The sequence below is a fragment of the Harpia harpyja genome, chromosome 6, assembly GCF_026419915.1.
Source record: "Harpia harpyja isolate bHarHar1 chromosome 6, bHarHar1 primary haplotype, whole genome shotgun sequence".
NCBI classification, from domain to species: Eukaryota; Metazoa; Chordata; class Aves; order Accipitriformes; family Accipitridae; genus Harpia; species Harpia harpyja.
The window spans coordinates 23,858,258-23,881,844 of NC_068945.1; the positions used below are offsets into that span (position 1 = coordinate 23,858,258).

A 23,587-nucleotide genomic window follows, 5' to 3' on the forward strand; every position below is an offset into this window, starting at 1 on the left:
AGAAAATGTTCACTGCATATCAAAACTGCTAAAAAAAACTCCTGGAAAAAACCTACAGAAAGTAAGCAAAATACTGTGTAAAACTTTAATGAACAATGGTAATTATTTCTAATAAAAGGAATTCTAGGCCAAGCCTAAATAATCGACTCTGTTACAAATGTCTGCTTAATTACTGGTTTATCCTTGAGGTAAAATCCTTTTAACTGGCTTTTGGAAAGTCTGAGTGGAAAACCCCAAGGACTTTACATGTTTCTGTCACAATTACCCAGGAAGCAATACTCATACCTTTTTTTATCTTGTTGGTTGGGGTTTTTTTGTTTGTTTGTTTTTTAAGCTTAAAATCTGTTTTACCCCACTTGCTTCCCAGCTTTGGGCTGGGTCTGTTGAGGGCTATTTTCATTTTAAAGACCCCTCCCCCCAACCACAGCAGAAGAACAGACAGAAATCTGAGGGAAAAAAAATCCTTTTACACATGAAGATGGTATCAGCACCAGCAAAACGATTTTCACTTTAGCAAAAAGAAAAGCAATAGCAAACCAGTATTTGGGTGCATCAGAGGAACAAACGGAACAGTTAACGCAGTGCAAGGATAAATGGTATATGGCTAAGAAGCCGATTTAATCCAGCAGTGTGCTTTTCAACACCCACCTAGTTCTGAGCAAGCGGATAGTCCCAGTTCGGGAGCTCTGCTGCGTGGTTCCTGTTGGAAACCTAGTTCAGGACTTAGCTGACCTGCAGGTGCTGGGGCAGCCCCGGCTCACCAGAAGCCCCGGGGGTCCCAAGCCCCGATGCACGCGTGGACAAGGCAGATGCCTTTTGTTCTGTTGCGCGAAGCTCTTCTGCATTCCTCCCACGTACGGTCTCGTATCTCATTGCCTGTTGTTGCTCTCCGGCTACCGAGAGGTAGACTTCGGTGGAGGAACCGTGGGGGAAGAACCTTTTGTTTTCCACAGACAAATGAGCGATCGGTTAATTCAGAAAACTTGAAAGTCTCGCAGTTAGAAACAAAAACCCCTTTCATTTCTGGCGGGCCAGGTGGCACTGTTTTCCTGAGGGATGATTCAGTGCTACTGGAAGTCAGTGTTTACACCGATTATAAACAGCTACCGGTCCGGACAGCCCAACGCCGAAGGAGAAGCGACAAGGACTGGCTGCGAAATCGTGCCTCACCCAGTACTGAGGCCAGAGAAGACCTGGAGGAAGGCGTTTAGGATTGACAGCGTGACAGGCACCGCACAGTAACAACAAAAAAGGGACACATGAGAATTTCTCTCCACACACGGGGCGCGGGGGGGAAACCCTCCTTCGCGTGGGGTGACGGCGGGCCGGGGGGGGGGGCGGCCTCCTCGCCGACCCGCCTGGCCAGGTGAGGCCGGCGGACCCAAAGCCCCCGAGGAGGGCGAGAGTGACCCGGGGGCGGTCAAGTTCACAGGCAGAGGGGCCGCGAACCTCGCCGACCACCGCCGCCCGCCAGGACGGGACGGGCCCGAGGGCGTCGCCGCTCCCGCCACCCCCCCTCAGCGCCGGCGCCGCCCGTTGGCCCGTGGCGCCGCCCGCACGCGCCCGGCACGCCCCGCCCCGCCCCTCTCCCCCCGCCGAGCGCGCCCCGCGGCGGCGGCCCCTTCGAGGCAGCCCGGCGCGTCCCCGCCCGCTGCCGCCGCCGCCGGGCGGGACCATCTCTCCCTTTGGCGAGGGGGGGGGAGGGGGGGAAGCGCTCCGCCCAGGCTCCCCGCCTGGCCCGCCTTCCCCCCCCCCCCCCCCCCCCCCCGCGCCGCGCAGAGCGCCCCTCCGCCTGGCGCGCGGCGTGGTCACGCCCAGCGCAGGCATTAGCGCCCCCCGGTGCGGGGCGCGGGTGCCCGGGCATCCTCTGGCGCGGCGGCGGCTCCGGCTCCTCCGGCTCCTCCTTCCCCGGCACCTCGGAGCGCCGCGGGCGGGCGCGGAGCGGCTCTCGGCGCCAGTCCTTGCGCTCTCCGCCGCCGGACAACGCCATGAAGCCGGCGGTGCTGGAAGTAATGAGGATGAACCGGGTGTGCAGGATGGTCCTGGTCACTTCCGTGGGCTCCTTCATCCTCGTCATCTTCTATTTCCAAAGTATGTTGCACCCAGGTAGGGCACCGCTGCGCACCGGCGACCGCACCGGCACCGCGACCGCACCGGCATCGCCACCGGTCCCGCGGAGGGCAGCGCCGCGCTCCGCGCCGGCCCCGCTCCCCGCCGGCGCAGGTGCCGGGCGCCCCGGGAGCCCTCGGCGGCTCTCGCCGGTCCCGGCTCTCGCCTCCCGGCGCCGCTGCGGCACGCGCGGGGCTCGGCGGCGGGCGCAGCGTCCTGCAGCCCGGCCGGCAGCCCCGGGAAGGTCGCCTCGCCCCTACCGCAGGAAACTTCCCGCGGGAGGCTGGAAAGTTGTTTGATTTTTCAATTTTATTCTTTTCTGCCTTACAGCGTGCGTTTGGCGGCGGGGGGGGGGAACGGGGGACGGCACCGGCCGGCAAGCCCGTCGCGGCGGAGAGCGGCGCCGGGAGCTGCCCCGCCGAGAGGGGGGCCCCCCCCCCAACCCCATCCCCATCCGCCGCCGGGGCTGCGGGCCCTCGGCTTCGCTGCTTTTCGGGGTTTGGGGGTCGGCCGGCCGGGACACCCACCCACCCACCCACCGCCACCAGCGGGGAACTTCGCGCCGGCTCCCCCGAGTTGGTGTAGAGGGGAGGAATCGACTCTGATCCAAACTCCTAGCCGCCTCCTGCGAGTTCCAGTTTTCCAGTTGACAGGCGCGGTGGACGCTAGGGATAGAGCGGCGCTGGGAACAGCGGTTACTGGGTGCGGTGGAAGCGACTGGTGGGTCGGCCGCTGGTTCACGCGAAGGTGGGCTTGGGCCACGGAAACTTCACGCGGCGCGTGCTGCGCACGCCGATCCATCGTGGCGTGCAGCGAGACTGCTTTGTGCGGCTTCGCTGCGAAATTTAGCCAGCACGGCAAAAGAACTAATTCTGATCCATCCGTCTGTCTCTCTTTTTCCCCCTTCCTGCTTGAGAAATGAGGTGGAAATTGCGCTTGCCATGTCTTTTTGGAGGGATCTGACAGCTGAGCAGAGGAGCGAGGCTTGTAAGAGGGAGCGATACCTCTTAGCAGACCAACAGCTGTAGCTGGCAGAGTGGCCACACTTCTCGGCCGGCGAGTCTCTTCTCAGCCATACCTGTAAATCTCTCCTGCCGGCTCTCGAGTGTCGTGGCTACAGGCATAGCTGTAGCAAATAAGGGAATCACAGCTTGGTAAAAAGAAAAAGGACGTATTCAATTTGGCTCTTTCCTTTCCTGCTTGTGGCCACCAAGCCGTAGTTGATTAAAAATGGTTTTTCCTTGAAGTTTCCGGAGTCAGAAGGTAGAGGCTTAGTGCGCTGTTAGGATTAGGAATCAGTAGATCTGCTGTTCTGTGGTGAAGCCAAGTCCCGTTTGGTGTTTTTCTATCAGCTGTCTGCTCCTCCAAAGTTGGTATCATTTGCTTGATGAATGTGTTCTCGTATGGTGCCCATCTGTGTTAATACCTGCCAACTCCTCACAAAAATTAGCATATTTTTTCTTTCCTGCTATGTCTGCTCCATGCTTACTGGTTTCACAAGGAGTGCTCAGCCCTTAGCAGACCCGGGGAAGGCTTTATTTCAGGGCTTCGAGGCGCCATGCAGAGTTGTTGGTTGTAACACAGCTTCACCAATTTAATAAAAGTACAACATTTTCGTTGGTTGCATTCCACAGGTAATATAGTTTGCACACATATTCAGAAAATTTGGCCAAAGGTTATTATTTCTCCTTGTTTCAGATGAATTATCCTGCTGGAACACAAACTCAGTGTGCAGTAGGCGAGAGATTAAATTAAATATTCTTCTGTGAATTTTTTGGATGTAGAAAAATTGCCTTTCAAGAATTCTCAATATGCTGTATAGCTAACTGCTGGAGATTATGGCTTTATATTCATGCTATTGTGAAACTATAAATAGGTTGAGATTTTAGTACAATTCAAAGGATTTACCATAAACTCCGAGGAGAGAATGCAATGCTGTGAAATCACTGGGAGGATAATCTGCACCGATTTTCCGTTCGACACATACTTAGGTTGTTAGCGTGAGTGGAGTAGATCTGGAAATAAATGCGGTCCCAACCTGTCCATCTTATTGTACCTTTTTGATCGTAACTGATTCTGCTTTTTTTGTGGGCTGTTGCTGTAGTGGAAACTGCTAGAAACCTATCTAACTCTAATCTAGACCCATATAGAGTGTGGGTGGTCATTTGGTTTATGTACAGCTACTTTCACCAGGTATCTATTATGTAATTGTATGTGTTACCACCTTGGTGGTGCAAGGGATAGATTAACGTGGAGTTCTTGAAGGCTTGGGGAGAGGGAGGTAGTAGAGCTGCCAACGTGGTACACATCAGGTAGCAGATCATTTTGAGGCATTATATCCTTATTTCAAGATACGTCAGTAACCCTTCTTGATGTACGCCTGAATTCACTGGAGCCAGACCCTGGGCAGAGTGCACGTCAGGTGGGATGGGACTGGAGGTATTAAGAGCTTTCAAAATCTTGGTGAATTGTAGGACGCTTTGTTTCTGCCTACAGAGCTTTCCAAACAATTTTAGGTGTGACACAGAAGGGGAAAGATGCTAGAAGGCCATCAAATGATGAGTCCAACCCGCCTTGGGGCCAAGACAACTCTTCATCTGTTAGATGGGCATTTTCTGTTTTAGGAGGTCTGAATGTGGATCTCTTCTAGAAACATTACAAAAACAAATTTCTGCTGGCAGGTTTCTTTCTTTGGGATAAATAAATAGGAAAATGACATAGTTAACAGAAACCTTTCTTAAAAACAAACAAAAAACCCTAACAACAAAAACACACCCGAAGCCTGAAGCGGGGAAGGTGAGCTTAGCCTTATCTTTGCGAAAGAGTGTGATGTTGTGCCTCTTGCGCTGTATCTCAAGTACCAGTGTATTGGAAGGAGATCAGGTGGTTTTTACTCCTTGTTCTTTTTGGCTCCATATCTGTTCTTTGTTGGGAAGCTGCTGATAAACGTGCTGTCCGGTTAATGCACCTTTGCATTGTCTGAATTTTGGCAGAGATTGCCTATGTGTTGGGGAACCCACCCTCCCAAATTAGGTTCCCCGACTGGTTGTTGGTGGGGAAAGGTGAATAGTGCTGCGCTCCGGTGCTCAGGAGCACTGTAAAGAAAACTTTGGAGATGATCCTGGCTTTTGTGCCTTATCTGTGGATTCAGGGGACTGTTTGTTCCTGAGGGAGGAAATGGCAGCGGGGACTTTGGTGCGTTTTCCTGTTGCCTGTCTAGCCTTTTCTGGAAAGAAAAAAACATTCTGCTGTGTTTGCTATAGGATATATAGCAACATATAGCTGATTTTCCCAGGCTCTTTGCTCGGAGTATTTTCCCCCTTCACTCTCCTGCCACGTGCTGTCTGGATAACCGAGTGCAACCTGATTATTGCTCCATGCTCCTGGATCTTCTGTCTGTGTACAGTGGGTCAGTCTTGGGGTTTTATATGACAGCCCATCGTAGTTTTATCTGCTGCCTTTCCTGTGAAATCAGTTCGCTCCCTAGCCCTTTGCCTACGCTTTCACAGATGTGTTTGCTTGCTTCTGTAGGCACCCCAGCTGCAGGGAGTGGGGCGACTGTGTGTCAGTCAGTGCAGGCAGGAGCTGCTCTGCTAGGCTGGGGTCAGACTGGCGATGTGCTGGGATCCTTCAAGATGAAAAATTCCACATGAAGGTAGAATAATTAATACTATCTTTATCTTACCTGAGACAGGTTTATGAAACTAACTTATTCTGAACCTGGTTTCTGCCCCCAACCCCACCCCACTGCAGACCAGAATGTTTTTGTTCCATTTTTCATCTCCCGTTTTAGACTTCGACTGTCCTCCTGTGGATGCTAACAAAGGTTAGATCCTCAGACTTGCCTACTGTCCATGATCATCTCAGTTACACGTGCAGCACTGTATGACTGGTAGCTGCTTGCTCCTTACAGAAGGCTGATGTCTACCTTTGCTCAATTGTCAAAACAATCCGGATCACACAGGAATTTTTTCCTTATATCTGAAGACAAGCTCACCATTGGTTTTGATGGAAGATTCCGTTTGAAAATCAATGCAGCAGTCTCCTATCTTGCAATTGATCCTTGCTTTCTCCCCTGCTTATAAAGGGGAATGAGATCTGCAAAGTGGTGGGAGTGTGGCATTCCTTTGATGGACCTCGTATGCTGGTTTTAAATTATTCTGTTTGGGATACAGAGAAATGGAGTTCATTTGACAGCCACAAGAATTTGGCCCTCATTTAATTGCACACAATGAAATCCATCCCTCAGTCGCAGGCAGAAACCCTGCCGTGTGCCTGCGAGGGGGCCGCGCTGTATTTTTTTGTTGGTGTCCCTATAAGCTTTTCATTGATTACCATGGGACTGCGTCGTCAGTGTGAGCAAGTTTACTCTGGTCCCTCTTCTCAAAGGTACTGATAGTCTAGAGCTGCTTTAAGTTGAGAGTTAAACTGCTCTTTGTGTCTTCTGAACATCTTCCTGGTTAGTGAATATTAAGCTTATTAGAAGAGCAGCTTTTTCTATTGCAGTACGTACGAGTGTAGCTTTTTGCAACAACTGCTCGCTGACCTTAAGAAATAAAGATAATGTTTCTGAATGTGTTCAAGCAAAAATTACCCGGCACTGTCAACAGTAATGTCTTATTAAATTTTAATTTATAAGAATATTTATTACTCCACAGTTACTATTTCTACAACATAGGTTTTTATAAGCTTTTAAATTTTTTTTGGTTACTGTGAATCAATACTGGGAAACTGCGTGCTGACTTTCATAGCACTGACACTCTGTATTCATAGATGTAAAAGTGTCATGACTTGGTTAAAGTCTAACTTCTTGAGAGATAAAGTCAATGTGAATGGAAACTTTATTTTTCCTTTAGAAAAAAGCATATAGAGCAGCAATGCCCAGTGCTTTTCCTGAACAAATTCATACAGTTGATTAGGTGCAACTAGTATGTCAATTTTATCTCTGTATAGGGTGAGCATATTTCTGAATTCTTAAATTGTTTCCATGGCTTTTCAGAAGTGACAGGTAGTTTATCTTGTACTGCACCATGTAACTAACTCTAAAGGTGGTTCAGAAAATTGGAAGAAATTAGATCCATGTTACTTTTCCCAAAGCCAGCACTACTGTGTTTTGTTTGACTCTGTTGCCAGACGTACTGTATCAAATCCTGCCTGACAAAGCTGCTGCAGTTGTCCTTGTGTGAATGTCATTCCAGCACAGTTTTTTCCTCTCCAGCCTTTTGGGCTGATGCATATGTATTGTGTATCAACTCTAAGGTGATTCTGAGGGAGTTAAGGACAGGGCTGGGGGACACAAGGGTTTGCATTTGTTGGTTTTTCTTGCAGATTGTTCGTGTTGTTCAAGGCAAACGTTTGAGTTCTGTGTGTGACTTGTCTAAGCGTCAACATACATAAAATCAAGTGTGGATGTGCAGGTGAAGGGCCCAGTTCGAATCAATGAAAGAGCAGGAGTTTTCCCCTTCACGTTAAGGAAAAAAAATTAAGTTCGGGAATTTTGTACTTGCGTAGAGCTGGAGTGTCCGGGATAAAGACAGAGATGCCTGTGGAGTCATTTAGATTCAGCAGCCACCTACTCTATTACAAGGATAACGTTTCAAAGCATGTTCGTGTTTTGTTGGGTGTCCCTGTTCCCTGTGGAGCCCATTTATGTAAGGTCTTTGTGGACGAGGTAGGTGTTTGTGCTTACAGTTGCAATTCAAACTGTAGAGTTTGGTTAATTCCTCCTTATTTGTGTTTCAGTATCCAGGTTATAGATAGCGTCCTTTTGTTGTGGGCAGAATGCCTGCGTGTGACAAAGTGGTGTTTCTGGCACAAGCCTCATGCTCTAACTAGAAGATGAGACCACCAGAGACTACAGCAAACCAATGAGAGAATTCAGTTCCTAATTATCTCTGGCTCATGCCTCCAGACAGAGGGATTTTCTTGGATTCCAATTTTGTGAATGTAATCAGTGGAGGATGCAACGTGTTCCCCTTTCATATAATTGTTTGGCACCTGAAACTAAGGTTTCATGAATAAATCAAAATTCTGCTGCATATACACTTGGACTCTGTGTTGCTTCTCCTGCATAATGTTGTTATCCCCCATTTTTCATTTTATGCCAGATCAATGAATGTGGTTTGTCGGCTTGCCCTCCCATCAAACTGAAGTCACAGGTTTTCATACGAACGACCTGTGTTAGATTTCGGTTCCCTCCTCGCTGTCCTCTTGGGTTGTCTGTCACACCAGCTGTAGCATCACTAGGAAGTACCTAACGAAAGGCAACCAGCGCACGAATAACGTGCGCTTGCGCGTGAGGGTGGTGACCATCTCGTGGCAGCGTACGTCCTCTGCGATGCCCTTTCTGCAATGCTCTCTTCGGTCCCTGGGGGCTGGTGGGGAGCCCCTCGCACGGGCCGTGGGAATTGCGGCTGTGTCTGTGGGAGCTGGCTTGTTTTACCTGTTCCACTCTATGAACTTCAAGAGGGTTGAAAACCTCTGTGCTGGCCAGCCTGGGAGAGGCAGAGCGGATGACAGGACGGTCAGTCCTGTGACATGCTTGCAGGACTTTGACTAAACAGTGTGGTAGAAATAGGTGTAGCACAAGTGTTTGTTAATTTGCAGCAGCCGAACTTTGTGTCCGTGCGAGTCAGGAAGGCTTCCTTGTTTTAAAGAAATTTCCCTGCCTTGTGCATTTCACATTTAAATATCCAGTTTGTTTTTATTTTAAACTAATATGCTCTTTTTGGTTGCTTCTTACACCTTGCCCAATGTTGGCAATGAAAGTAAATGACAGCTTTGCTTTTGGTGTTATTAATTTTATGCATTAGAATTTAGGTCCTAAATGAGGCATTAACATTTAGCTTGTAAGCATCAGACAGGGATGTTATTTAAAAGAAATAAAATTAGATGGCTGCCACTGGAAACTTTGGAGTAAAATGTCATTAGAGAGTACTGACTGACATTAAGGCTAGATTTGGAAACTTAATATTTCAATTTTTTTCCTCCTGACAAATTTGAATCTCTGGATTAAAAAAGCTGAGTATGAGTACTTACAAAATGCTGACTTAAAAAAAAAAAAAAAAAAAAAGAGGGCTGCATGCACAAATGCGTGTGGATGCACACATGCACCCACCGATCTTTGCACCCCTTATAAAATCTGTAGTTGGTGGCCCGTGTAATCCAAATGCATTGATTTCTGAAGCGCAAACCCTGTTCTCCTAGAAGGGCTGCTGTAAGGAAGTTCTTTGTTATTAAAAGAAATCCCAGAAGTGCCAAGGGCTCCGTGTAGGTGCCTTTGTTATTTTACTAATTGAAACATAAGTCAGTGTGGTTTCTCATTTCTGTTATTTCTTCTCAACTTATACATGTTTGGAAACATCCAGCTTGAGAGAAGTAATGATTTTATGAATTCTTTCTAGGCTGCGGAAGAGCAGGAATTTTTATGGGGGTATATCAGCTTAAACAGTAAGAGTGCTTCTTCAAGGTAGCCTTCATCTTGTTTGTGCCAGGCTGTAGACACTGAAGGATGACTTTGCATCCGTTACTATCAATCACTGCTGCAATGGCTTCACACTCCTATGAAAAAACTTAAAAGAAGGTGCTGGGGGAAATGGAAAATACAAACAATGCAATCGAGCAGAATTTCTCACGGCACTGTGATTCCAGGGCTTTGGGAGATGGCAACTCTCTCCAGCAAACGGCACGGAGGTAGCTGGACCACACCATGGGAAAACAGGTGTGAAGTGCTCACATCCTGTAAAGGTTGTCTGCTTTTCATTTTGCAATGAGAAGCAGCCTTGATTTCAAGGATGTGAGTACAGTGATCTGTGTGCGGTTTTGCAGGATCCAGCCCCCCTTCTCTCCCTTCTCTGGTAGGTGAAAGAGGAGGATATGGTCCTTCTCAGCTCTGCTTGGTCTGTGAAGGAACTGCTGCTGCTGCTCTGAACGTTGTCTCAGGCTAAAAGATACCATCCTTAGTAAGCTTAGTATCAAAAGATTGCGTCTTTTTATGTCACTTCGCTGAGTGGAGGGAGACAATGGTTTTTAACTGCAGAGTCCACATAATAATCCACGAGGAATAAAAGGCTTTGTTGGGTTTCAATTTACTTCTCAAACACATTGTACTCAGTAAAAAGCAGAGGACTGTGAGGTTTTTTTCCTAGTATGTTTTATCTTGAAAGCTAACACGTTCTATTCATTTTTAAGACATTCTGACAATTCAAGATATGTTTTGTAAACAGTAAAAAGGTGGGTTTCAGGATCCTCAGAGAGTAACGTCTTCTGAATTCACGTAACAAATGACACTGTAGCTAGTAATTTTCATGCTCTTTTGGCTGATAAATGATTATATAAGGGGATAAAAAAGTTTAAACTGGATAACTTGTAGGGATTTTGGATTAGGGAAGGTAGACATATAATTAATAAGGCGGCTATAATTGGATCCCATGGATGATCTTTACTGTAATACCTTGTCTTAAAACAAAGAGCTTTAGGTAGTTAAAATCCTTTTAAAGACTATTTGCGTTATTGTGCTTTAAAGTTGATTGGTATGCAGGCAGAACAAAAATGTCTGTATTATCTGAAGTGACCTGACATGGAATAGCGCATTCTGCACCCACACTGATGGGTACCAGGAGCCGAATATGTCCTTCTAGTAATCTGTATTTTTACAGCCTGTGTTGGAAGTGAGAGTGGAGAATTTATAGTAACTGAGGGGGAGGGAATTAACACTTTTTAAACACTTGGTGATTAATAAAATGTGTCAGTTGGGGTCATAAATATAAAACTGATAAAGCCTGTCTTGATTTTAACTTCTGAAATATATTTGAGTTTCCAGATGGGGATAAGCGCTTTATCTTTGGAGTCAAGTGTGTGTGCACATAATTACAAAGTTGATGTAACTGCTAATCAAGTGGGACAAACACACCGGAGAATCAGGGTGGCTATTGACATGTGTACTCTGCCTCCCAAGCATTGCTGTGTCCTCCTCTCTTCTTTAGTAATTGTTGCAGGATTAGTCAGCTGGACGTTGTGCAAAGTTTTTGCACCACTGCCCTGGGAATCCTGTGGACCATGCCGGCTGATCTCTACCTCTCTACCTTCCTTCGCTTCCCAAACCAGGCTTGGTGGTCCTTTGGCAAGCTTGGGGAAGCTGAGGTAGGATGAACACGGCTGCCTGCTAGGCTGTTGGGTTTGGGGTTTTGTTTTGGGCAAGCCGTAAGATTTTATGACTTTTTCTGAAAGGAGTACATTGATGAATGGTTTGAATTTGCTGGTGGATTGATCACATGAGGTCTGCGTGATTGACTGGCCAAGACTATGGTTGCTTTTCAGTTGATCTTAGTGAGCACTGGGTCAGGTCTACTCTGCCGGAGCAGAGGCTTTTTGAATTGCATAAAGGGCACACATCCCCCGTGGTGGTAGAAATATAGGATTGCAGGCTTGAGTGGAGCTCTGAGCCGCTTCTCCCCTGTAAATCTGGGTCAGCTCCATTGACTTGGTTATATCAGTTCTGGATCAAAGCTATTGTAAGGAAAAGCAGAATTTGTCCCTGTGTGTCTTCCTACAGAGCAATATACAATAGAATAACAGCTTTGCTTTTCTGCTTTCTCACTTACTTGTCCTTCGCAGAGTACTTCTGCATCCAAGTGAATGGTAGCTTTTTCTCTATAGAGATACAGGCTTGAAGTATTGAAGGGGGTGCTGTCTATTTTCATTAGTTTCAGTGGAAATGACATTGACAGATAAGCTATATGTAACCATTAGCATGTGGGCCATCAATATGGTCAAAGTCTTCTGGTCCTGCTGTAGAGCTTCTCTATCCCACGCAGAAAAGGCTATTAATATTTCTGGTGCGACAGCAAAAGTGTAATTGCATTAAAGAAAAAACTGGAAAGAAGTTGGGGCTTCTGGAGCTGTTAACTGTTTTGAGATAAATCTCTTTTGAGATACTAAATGAGCTGAAATGGCTAATATAAGACAGACATGATTTAATTAAAATCATCTTCATGTTCGACTGTCTTGATCCAGCTTGTTCTCTTTTTTCCCCAGAACACATCAGTGTTTCTGGTGAGTCTTTCCTCATTCTGTTGCCTGTTTTCCAAACACGTTTCTTAAAATCTTCCAGAGTAGAGAAAGGAGAATTTTTGCAGAGGATGCCAGGACAGTTTGCAAAACAAAAAATATACAGGGGGGCTATTGTGTCCGAATGATTAGTAATGCACAAAGCCTATACATCAGTATAACGTCAGTGACTTACAGCCTCATCTATCTCAAGAATGCTGTAACCAGCGTGGTAACATGTTACTGTGAGAACTTTTTGCGCAACTAGAAATGCATCTCATTCCCTCCAGTGTGGTTGGGCACCAAGGGAAACAGGCCGTAATTCTTGCACGTCCAAACTAGCTTGGGTTGTTTCCCATTGCCAATCTTTACATAGACTTTTTCCCCCTTTGTTTTAGTTTTATTTGTACTCTTTAGACCTTTTGCTTGTTTCTCCATTGATTGGGATGGGATGTGACCAAGAGAGATTTATTTCAAGCTCCCTTTCCAGCTGTGAGGGGATCTCTTGTCATCAGATTGTACCTCAACTACTCTTACCTTGCCAGAATGGGGTATGCCCGGTGTATTTCTCCAGCATTGTGGGAGCCTGGAAACACTGCTGATTGTCAAGCCATGTGTGTTGTATATTGGTTAATGGCAAGTCTGTGCTTTCCTGCTACCTGCTGCGGTTGAAAGCTTTCATTAGCAGCAAGTTAGGAGCAGTATTTCTGGAAATCTTTGAGAGTTTGGGCCAAAGTCTACTTCTGTAGTAGTAATGCTTTGCTTTAATCAGAAGGCTTAAAAATGTTCCATGAAGTAGGTCCATGTTTTCTTTTTCAATCTACAGCTAGGGAAACTGAGGCATGGACAGGAAGGGTATGTGTGCAGGGATTTGGTTAATGGTTTCCTACTAGGTTAGTGGCACATTCAGGAATAGAACTTCAGGGTAGGATGGTTTTGTGGAGCCTGAAGCTTGCTGCAATCCCCTGTAGGGTTGGAATAGACCAAAGTGCAAACTAGATGTCAGGCACAACCAGAGTCCCCGCATTCAGCCCAAGGGACACCACTGCAGTCACATCCAGGTGTGCTCTAGGCTTGTGAGGATGACTCTTGTGGACAGTCTTGTGTGTCCTTCGTGGTGCTCTTGCCAGGAAAATCCTCCTGTTGCAGATACATGGGGCTTTGAGAGCTCCTTTTGAGCTCTCCTGTACAAGCTGTTGCCTCCATGGGACCATGAGTTGTGCCCCAGGGCATCCGAGTCCTGATGCGAAGCTATAGACCTGCTCTGCTTGGTTCTGCTACAGAGCAGAGACATAAACAGTTCTTGCTTCCAATTTTTCACTGTGGTTTGCCTTTATGTTTAGGTTCCTAAAGTCTAAATCTTCTATGTGCATGCCCTGACAAACACTGAATGGCTTTTCTTTTCTGGATCAGAAGTTGAAGGCATACTTGAAGGAAAAACATCAAAGGCCCTCACTAGCTCTTGGGAAGTAATTCTAGTTAGTGGCTTCTAATACTTTGGCATTGTGTGCCCAGCTTGAAGTCAGGTTGCATAAATAGAGCTTGGAAGCAAGCAGCAAAATACCCACCTTTTCAAGTTGAGTACAGCGAAGTTTGCTGCATAGGAAACACCTGACATCTTTGGTGCTTCCATCGCTTGAGAGACGCAGTCGTTGACTGGGAGCATGGTGTTGCCCAATGGAAGAGGGACACTGCAGCTCAGGAAACTGGGTTTCTCTCACAAGTTCTTTCCTGCCCCATGCAGACAGCGTTTCAGCTCTGTTATTCTTAGGTACCTTATCCCTTGCACTGTCTAAGCAACAGGCAGCCTTTTCTTCATCTGGAAAGGTTATTTTCTATGTAGTGTTCAACACAAACGTGGTTGTCTAGGTGAAATGCCATTATTAATGGTGAAATTGCCATTATTGTATAATGGCAATGCCATTATACAAATGTCGATGGAGATGTTGCGTTATGATTTGGATGTAGACAAACAGAGATGGAGGCCCTGCTTGTGCTTAGAAATCTCTTTTCTGGAATAGCAAGCCTGTCTTCCTCTAGATAGTATTGTGCTTGGACAGCTTTTGCCAGTGAAAGTTTTAACTGGAGTGATGATCAATATAGGTGACAAAAAGGCCTGCCTCTTCCCTTTTTGTTTTCTTTTGCCTTTGTGTCCAGGTCTACTAGAGGTTTTGCTGGCAAATCTAAGTTTATTTAAAAAAAGAAAAAAAAAGAAAGAGAAGAACACATACAATAAAACTGTACCCTTTCTATGGTCTTCCTATGTCAGCAAAGCTCTTAAGTGTTGATCAAGGCTGATGTGCGTGATCCATTCTGGGTTTTTACTCACACAGCCATGATTAACATATCTGTAAATTAAAATATTGCCTCTCTGTAAAATATATTGTCCCTGCACTTTGCTCATTCTTACTTTATTGCAGTTTTAAGGTCAAACTTCCTATCACTTATCAAAAAGGTAACATCAGTGATCTGTGAGGGGCTGCAGCTGCTGGCTGATGCTCTCCTAGATCCTTCCCTTTTAGACCTCTGTGTTCTCTGTGGTGGCTGTGGGACATTGCTGGTGTTCGTTCCTTGAAACAGAAATCTCTGGTATAGCGTTTAATGAATGTGTTTGCTACTGCTCAGAACAGCCTCAGATTTAAATCTAATATCTTTTTCAGTTCCTGTGGGGGTCTGGGGCATCAGAAGTAATGCTTCATGCAGTGCTGCTCAAGGTGGGGAAACTGATGCTACTTAACATGTTTGAAAGGGTATTTTCTACCTCGGTCTTGGACATGTAAACAAAAACTTCCCATCTATCTTGCTGAACGCATGTGACTGTTTCCCACAAGTGCACAGGACTAACAGCTGTAGTCTATGAGCTGCAGCGAGACATTTTGAAGAGACAGACCTTTTGTCAGCACTGCAAGGCATCTGGGAATACTTCTCTTCCTGCCTTTCCCTCCCCTGCTGATGTGTAAGTCTCTGTCCCCCCTCAGTCAAACAAGCGTAGCAAAAAACATACCTGCGTCTGTGAAATTCTGGGGCTCATTTGCTTCTTGCTCATCTGTCAGAGATTAATTTTGCATTGAATTATGAAAAATGTTGCTCTGTCACGAGTTGTGACTGGTGCTAGATTGCCAGCACACTACATCTGCATTCAAATGTTGAGGAGAGGGGCTACTTTAAAATTTCAATTATAGCCTAAAAATACATGTGGAGCCTTTTTTTCATGTCTAACTTCATTGCTGGAAATAGCAGGGTTGTGTCACGTTTGTCATCTTTTCTAGCTGTAGGCAGTTTTGAGCACGACATAGTTACGGAGCAAACTGGAAAAACGTATGCCTGTCGGCCTCCAGTGAAGGCGCGTGGGAACGGCACTATGGCTGCATCAGTTACCACGCATGTGGAAATTAAAGAAGCTGATTTTTGAGCGGACAACCAGCGTTTACATGTTTAATTTATGTAGTAGCCCTTTCAGTTCCTGTCTGTTCCTGTGCCCTTTGGCAAGTAGGTTTGCCATTTTTTAACAAGCGAAGACATTGTCAAGTTCAGGGAATAAGACTCGGGTTTTATTTTACTTGCTGCTTTCTTTGTCTCTGTTATAAGATGATCCTTAGGGAGAAGAGGTTGACCCCAGGAAGGAGGGAAGCTTTATCTTCCTGGGCTTCCAATAATCTGTCGCTACAATACAAGGTTGAGAGGTCAAAATTGCAAGTTAAGCACTTATGACCCGAATGTACTTTCTCATCTGCAAGCGAGGCAGTTGCAACCGGTCATGCTGCAAATGAACATGACCTGACAACCCCGTGTTTGTATTTCTGTGTCCATGGCTAAAGTACGGCTGGGACTTCTTGTTAAGGACTTTGATGCAGAACAGAGGGTGCAAAGATTGGAGTTCATGTTCAAGTGGACCATAGCAATTAGCTGGCAGGAAGGAGGGGTCAGTTGGTTCCTGCTTTGCTTTAATCTCTATCCTTGTTCTGCAGTGCCGGGACACTCTCTACCTTTGTGGCTCTGCTGAAGCAGAGTCCTGTGGCGGGCACACCACAGACCAGACCTTGAGGGCAGAAGTCTGTTGTGCCTGACATGCAGTGACAACACCGACACACGTAGTAGAGCTGCTCTGAATCTGTCCAGTTCAACACAGGTAGGGGGTAGCCCCAGCAGAACAGAATAGCAAGTTATTGCTGAAAACAGTTACTGGCTACCAAAGCTGGTAATTCTGGCAGTTTTATTCGAACTTAAGTGTGAGCCTGTGCTTGACCCCAATTACCACTTCACTTCTGCATTGCTTTGAACTGGCCTTGTGTGCAGATATAGGCTTCGTGGGAGGTCCAAGGTGTGGATGGAGACAACACTCATGCTACCATTACTACTGAAGTAACGATATGTACGTCCCCATCTGCAGCACGGTGAGCCAAGCATAGATTGTCCATAGCTTCCCACTTGTGATTTTCGCTGCCTATCCCGTATTGCCTTATACGAACACTGTGAGCTTGTGCTAGGTAAGTTGGTCGGCTGGCCTCCTTCCTAGGATAGGCAGATGTCCTGCTTTGTAGGGCGTTAGGCTGAGCTGCCACTATGAGCAGTGTGGGCTCACGGCATCTGCGTCAGGATGAGCTGTGCCCCAGCACTGTTCGTGGACCGTGCTGCTAACAGTGGCTTCTGGTGTGTAATCTGCTTTGTTGGGAGACTAGGTTGCAGTAAAATGGCCAAATTGGTAAAATTAACCTCCTTCCTGGCATATGCTCATAACCATTCAGGAAGCAGTTGAAGGAGCCGGGAGTTGCACCTCTGTCATCAGGACCATCTCTGCCTTCCCAACTTGCATGTCCCTGTTCTCCTGACATTGCTCGAAGACATGGTCATTCAGTAGTAAGCCTGGAGCTTCGTAGGTAGAACAGACTGCAGGTGAATTGCCTTGTACTGTGGTGTGTGATTAAACTGGAGGCATAAATCATTAATAAAGTGTTATTGTTTGGGTCCAGAAGATTTTTACTTCCTGGGCAGAAAGTCAATGTGTTCCTTGCAAACTTTTAATGAGTTATTTTTACTGCATCTTTGCTTCTGTTTATCCCTTTTTTCTTTTAACGTGGGGGAATATAAGTGTCAGGGAGCAGTGGGAGCGGGGCTTCCTGTGAGGGGGGATGAGGTGGGAGTTGAGGGTGACCCCAGGGTGGGCAGTGCGCCCTCAGTGATGGGGTGCAGCCCCACAACACCCAGACAGGGTGGTGACAGGCTCTGGCCGTGGTCCCAACTAGGGTGAGGTAGCAAGTTGAGAATATATCCAGCCAGAAAACAGGGCCTGACTATAAAGAAGATATGATGTCCATCCAAGAAGACCAGCCAGTAAGTTTGGGCATCAGGAGAAAAGGCTGGATGTGGGGCCACGTATGACATAGCTTAGGTCAGGACTGGGTGCCCAGGCCTGAGCTTAAATAGACACAGGGAGTATGGATGGGGGTTCCTTGGGAGCTTGGTCAGGGCAACTAAGGTCCATTGGTGCCTGCAGGGCCCTGGCAGTAGGGTTGCTAGCTCATTTTGTGATCAACTAATTTGCCGACTTCTGAAAGAAGCTCTTGTGACAGCCATCACAGATGGCCTCGTGCTGCAGAGGAGCCCAGAGACAAGTGGTAGGCAGTGAGAAGAATTTGCTGTACCAGTTGTTCCACCACCATGATCATAAGGGTTTTATGTTTTGTGTGATGGGTTACAGTTAATCTTGGCTTTTAGACTTTCCCAGTTTTGGATGCTAAATGCGAAGATGGTTTTGGGGCAGGGGAGGAAAGGCATCTCCAACCACAATGTGGAAACACGTAGCAGTGGAACACCCCGTGCCTGCTGAGTAGCTACTCCTTCAGACCTGGTGAAGTTAGTTATCCTTCAGATGACCAGAACAACATCTGGTGTAATCCTGGGATTTGCAGCATTGTTACAATATTTAAGCCCACAGTTTGGGAAGAGATGGGTATAAGAGGATAAAAGGTTGGTGGGATATCTGTACAGGTTATCTGATCTTGTTCTGTTAAGGGGGAAGAGTCCCTGCTAGGGGAATCTATTTCATCATGAATATTTATTCAAAGAAAAACTAGCTACTTTCTGCTAAATGGATACAGATAGCCCGGCACATGTTGGTAGAGGGGCAGGACTGACTTCCCAAGCATGCGGTCCCCGGCAGCGTTAGCTGGTGACATGCAAGTAGTTGAAGGTCATGGCTTTTGTTGCTTCCTCCTCTTCTGCCGTCAACCTGCTGCCCTCTCTGTCTGGTTTGCTGACTGTGATGGTGCTGGCATGCAGGCTACACCAGCATGCTACGCCATGCTGGGCCACTCTTTACAGTTATTGTTGGTACGCATCTCGAGCTGGAACTGGTGGTGAAGCAGGCAAAACCTGATCAAAGCACATGCCTAATTGGATTTTTAGATCATGCTTCAAAAATGTGGGATTTTCAAAGGCTCCCATTAGTGGGCATTAGTACTGAGGAGAAGTGTCACCAGGTAGTTTTCGGAGTCAGAATTTAAGTATAATTAAAAAGAGATTACTGAATTTAATATTAATTAAAAGAAATGCTGTCATTAAATAAAGAACACTACTGGAACCTGTGGACGCACGCAGGCAGTGTGCTGACCCATCGCCTGCAGCTTGACGTTAAGGCAAGAGAAGCCTTTTTGCAAGTATGGAAAAAGGGAGCTGGTGCTTACTGGGACTTCCTTACTCTTGGCTGTGCAGAAGGTTCATTTGGAGGGAGGGGATTGGAATTCCAAGGCAGTGAGCAGAAGAAACATACGTGGGTTCAGCCAAGAAGTGTCACCCTAACTAGCAACAGATTCCATGGTGCGCATTGGAATAAGAAATGGAGAAGTAAAATTGTAATTATTGATGTACATTTTTATCCTTTTGCCATGTATGCTAGTTAATTTGCAAATGAATATTCTTTTGCAGTGTCGCCTGTCAATCAGGTGCTTTTCACGCTGCCGGTTACCACCTCAGGGTTGGGTTATCAGTGCTAACAAATACTTCAAATTAAATTAGGAAGTAACAGGTATAAGTGAGAGCAGTTTATCTCCAGTAGTAAGGACAAGTTCCCCTAATTCTCACTTATGTGTCACTCAATTCCATTATGATAGGAATTTATTAACCTTGTCTTATGAGCAATTTAGTATGCTACTTTCTACTGCTAAAGATTGCATTTTTATGATGCATTATTGATTAATATTGTTAGTGTTTATGTTTTACCACCTGTTATTCTTGGCTGTAATTTCAGTCTTGTGCTTGACTGCTTTTCCCTTTTCCTTTTCCTGAAATAGGTTATTCAGGGGCAATATCCTAAGAAAGACATTCCACCTGTGCACAGGACTGGGAAGCATAAGTCCTTCTGGTCATCCTGTCAAGTAGTTACTTAAAAGCTACAGGAGAGTTTCTTAGGACTTTTCTAACAAGACTGAGTGACAAGTGAGGTTTGTTTAATATTTTTAATTTGGTCTTTAGTGCATTGCTGTAGAACAGCAATAGCATAGGCAATCATGCTGCTTGGCTTTGCCAGTGACTATTAATGCTAGAAGTAAGCTGCAGGCTACTGGGGTTCCCAGTTCTTTTCTCTTGAAGGGAGGCAAGAAGAGAAAACAGATACATCACTGATGTGAAAAACAAATGCTTCTTGTTTTATATTCATATAGTACCAAAAAAATTCTCCTGATTTATGTTAGTCTGAAAGAGACAGATTTTATGGTGTCAAAGAGCTTAGTCTTGACCTTGGAGTCCTAGGGAAGTCAAACCTTAACTGGAGTTTAAGTGGAAAGTTTGTCAAGTGATCTGGCTGTAATAAGTTAGATCTCGGGAAAGAGAATTTAAATTTATGTCGATTAATACAGTATTAATTTCGGCAGAGCAGATCTTAATGCAAGACTGACAATTTGCGTCATGTTTGAAATTGATTCAGAGATTGGTCCTTGATCATCTTAGATCCAGTTCCAAAGCTGACTTGTGAGTTGGGATTGAGGATCAAAGCTGAAGTGTCACTTTGTTTCAAGCTTGAGGGTCACACTGAAGGGTCTTGTTTTAAAGTGGGGTTTTTGTTGCATACTGTAACTTCAAGTGCAAAATACACCATTGTACTGAAAATCTCCAGTCTTTGAGGCTTAAAAGACTCACTGAAGATGAAGGTGAAGCTGTTTGTGTACTTGTAAGCATTATAAGAAGAGACCTCGGTAAGACTAAAAAAGTGCAGGTGGCATGGAGAACTCTGGCAAAAGAGAAACATTGCTATGGAGTTAAAAGATGAATGTTTGAAGGCGATGGCTTTGCCTGTGTTTGAAGTTGTAGCATTTGTGAGTGAGGATGTGCTGCCCTCTCTCAGGGACAGAGGCTGGGCAGGATTTGTTAGCCTCGAGAGGATGGCAGCTTTGGTAGGATATAGTGCTTTTAGCTGCAGCTGCATCAATGCATAGAGCTAATGTGCTTATGGCTAATACAGTGAGGAAAAGCCAGTGTAGAGAATGTTTTTAGAAACTTGCTTACCGACACGGCTGTAACTCTGAAGTTACACCTTTAAATCAGACACAGCTTTCAAAACCAAGTCACTGGCAGAGCTGAAGGGGCAGATGGGAGTTTTCTGTCGTTGGACATGGGGAAAACCGCTCATCACATATAATCATCTGACTTTCCTCACCTGTGTGATGTACTACAGGTACTGCAGCGCGGGTGTACGGCGTGGCAGCCGGGAGGTGAGGACCGACAGAACGGGACCATCAGGAGGTCATAAGTGGAGGGCGTAGGGAAATGCCGTGGAAAGAATTGAGAGTAAAACAGTTAAATGCGCATGCAAAGAGGGAATCTGTTTGTTTGCTTAAATTCTTTGTGTTTCTTACATTATTTATTTGTATTATCATCTATCTACTGCTTGCCACCTGCATACAGTTGGCTTTGCCGTGGTCCTCTCTGCTCCTGCTCCACTGCTCTGTTAGGTCTCGCACTTGTCTGTTCGATGAGGCAGTTCATCAGAAAACTTTTTTTTTTGGGGGGGGGGGGGGGGGGGGTGTTTGTGTGCATGTGTGTGTCCCAAGTAGTTGTTAGTGAGTTTAATGCCTTGAGCCAGTAGGTCAGCGTGGTGTGGTGAGCTGCTGGGGAGGTGTGGGTGCAAACGGGCGGTTAGGTCGGAGTTGCTGATGCCGTGCGCAGTCACAGCCAGATGTAGCTCTAGGTGAGCTGTCAGTGTGGCCCTACCCTGACTCCATCAGAGCTGAGGAGTTTCAGCAAGAAGCTGATTTACTGTCTGCTTTTAATAAGCTTCTTCCTTGTATTTTTCCCTTTCCAGTACGTCAGTCTTGAGTGGACTGTGACAGAGCTAGTTAGAGATCGGTACAGTGAAGAGGCATGTCTGTTTAGAAATTGCAAAGAATGAAACATTTGGCAATAACGGATGTGTCTTTTTTGGCAGGATCCAAAGAGCTTGGAAAGCGTGTTTTCTTCATTAGCAATCCAAATTTTATCACTGCTCCTGTGTTTTGGAACCTCTCTCAGTGAGGATGAGATGATGTAATTGTGTAAATTCAAGATTTCCTATTTTTTTATGAAGGACAGAAGCTTTGGATGTGGACTTGGTGCTGAAACTGTGCTGGTTCTAGGTCACCTTTACATCTCCCTCAGGCACAGAGAGTGCTGAAAGCCAGGAGGATCTGTGTTGGTCTGAGCTGCTTTGGGTTCTGCTGTCAAGCAGAGGCTTCCAGGGAATACTTTATTATGTGGACACAGATGAAGTGAAAAGGGTTTTCTTTTATTTTTATTTAATTTTTTTATTCCAAGCTCAGTGTAAGCTCTCTGCACCTCTAGTATGCCCCTAACAACATATCATTTTTGGTGGTTCTAGGAAAACGTAAAGGGTTTTGTTTAAAACTGTCTCTGGTGGCTTTGAACTAGCCCCAGAGTCTTAATTAAACATTTTTGGTCAGGCATGATTCCACAGTGAGTCAAATCCTTTGCCTTTGGTATTTTGTTTTATTTAATCACTAGACTATTTCTCTAAATAAAACACTGCAGCATTCCCATTCAACTTCCGTTGTTAGTGTTAGGAAAGGATCAATTAAAAGTTATTTTAACCGACCTTTTTCTGTCTTCATTCAACTTTTCATTCTTAGTGACTTATTCCTTCCTGAATATTTCCTTTTTCCTATCTCCTGCTGCAAACTAGATTGTTTTCAAAGCATATGTTGCTTTTCTGTTCTTTGTCCTTTTCCCTGAACCCTTATTTGTATTCCCTTCACTCTCTCTGGCCTTGCTTTACAGAGAAGTCAGCTATTGCTCAGCTACCCGGCAGTGGTTTTATCACAGGAGTAGGTGTGGGTAAAACTTTTTTGAAGAGCGAAAAGTTGCACTTTCAAAGGCAGCTTTGGGGTCTCTGTAAAATATTTCCAAATTCAGTTAGTAGTTTTATCTGCATACATAAAAATAGCTGAACAACATACATAGAGCATGGAACCATCTTTCTCCCTTCTCACCAGGTTAGATTTGCAAGCTCTGTGCTTTTTGACAAAACACACACTAGTTTGTTTGCTTAAGGAAGTTGAAACTGAGAGTCCTGTCTGGTTTTACCCAGTTGAGATGAGGAATTAAGTGTTCCTCAGGTGGCTCTCAGTGAGGCAGAGGAATTAAACGTGTGACTCCTCATTTTTCAGAAGGGAGCCCGTGGCACTGGGGTTGCTCAGGATTGGCGTCCTCTCTGTCTTGCAAAGCTGTCCTACTTGGCCAAGAGGGTCAGCCAAAGTGGCTTTTTATCCTGGTGGTTATGTCATTTCCCTCCAGCACCTTTAATCACTGTCTTCAATGAACAGTTTAACAACTTCTTGCTTTCATATGTACGTTGTTAGAAAAAGTCAGCAAAACGAGAGAGGATAAAACTTAAAAGCTTTTTTTTTTTTTTTTTTTTTTTTTAGGAAATCCTGATAAACTCTTTCTTTAAGAACAAATCAAAAGAAAATTTCTCATGGTTTTGCCACTGAACTACAACAATCTTTTTTTTTTATAGCATGGCTTTATAGGGTCATTATCAGCTGGCTGACCTACAGCATCTGAAATTGCCAGTTCTCCATGGGAAAGTTCAAAGTGCTTGGCAGCTCGGTTCTGGGCTCTGCCTTTCACTTCCCTGTTTACTGTCATTAGCCTGGCTTGATTATACTTTTCGGACTCCACAGTTGAGATACTGAGATTGGAATGTGGCCCACTATCTGAGAAATCAGAGAATTTCATGCGTAAAATATTTACAAAATGCTAATGAGTTCTTAGACCTCTAACCGAAAGGTAGTCAGATGTATTATTTACTTAATACAAAATCTGCCCTTTTGGGGTGACAGCCAGTCCTCCTCCCCAGGCACCCCTGTTTACTCATGTAGCTACATGAATCTTAAGGATCACCCACTGAGTCCATGCTGAGTGCTTCTTGACCCACCCACTTACC

At 45.6% G+C, this 23,587-nt stretch overlaps 1 protein-coding gene across 2 annotated transcripts in view; it reads left to right on the plus strand.

The window, feature by feature from the left end:
- The first annotated feature begins 1,780 nt into the window (after positions 1–1,780).
- CHST11 (carbohydrate sulfotransferase 11) overlaps positions 1,781–23,587 on the plus strand; it is a 175,568-nt gene continuing 153,761 nt past the window's right edge. Inside the window, exon 1 of one of the 2 annotated variants that reach the window (XM_052790276.1) lies at positions 1,781–2,106. In XM_052790276.1, coding sequence (XP_052646236.1) covers positions 1,989–2,106 — 118 coding nt within the window. In that variant the 5' untranslated portion in view covers positions 1,781–1,988. The remainder of the gene's footprint in view (positions 2,107–23,587) is intronic. The other variant, XM_052790277.1, reaches the window with a different exon arrangement.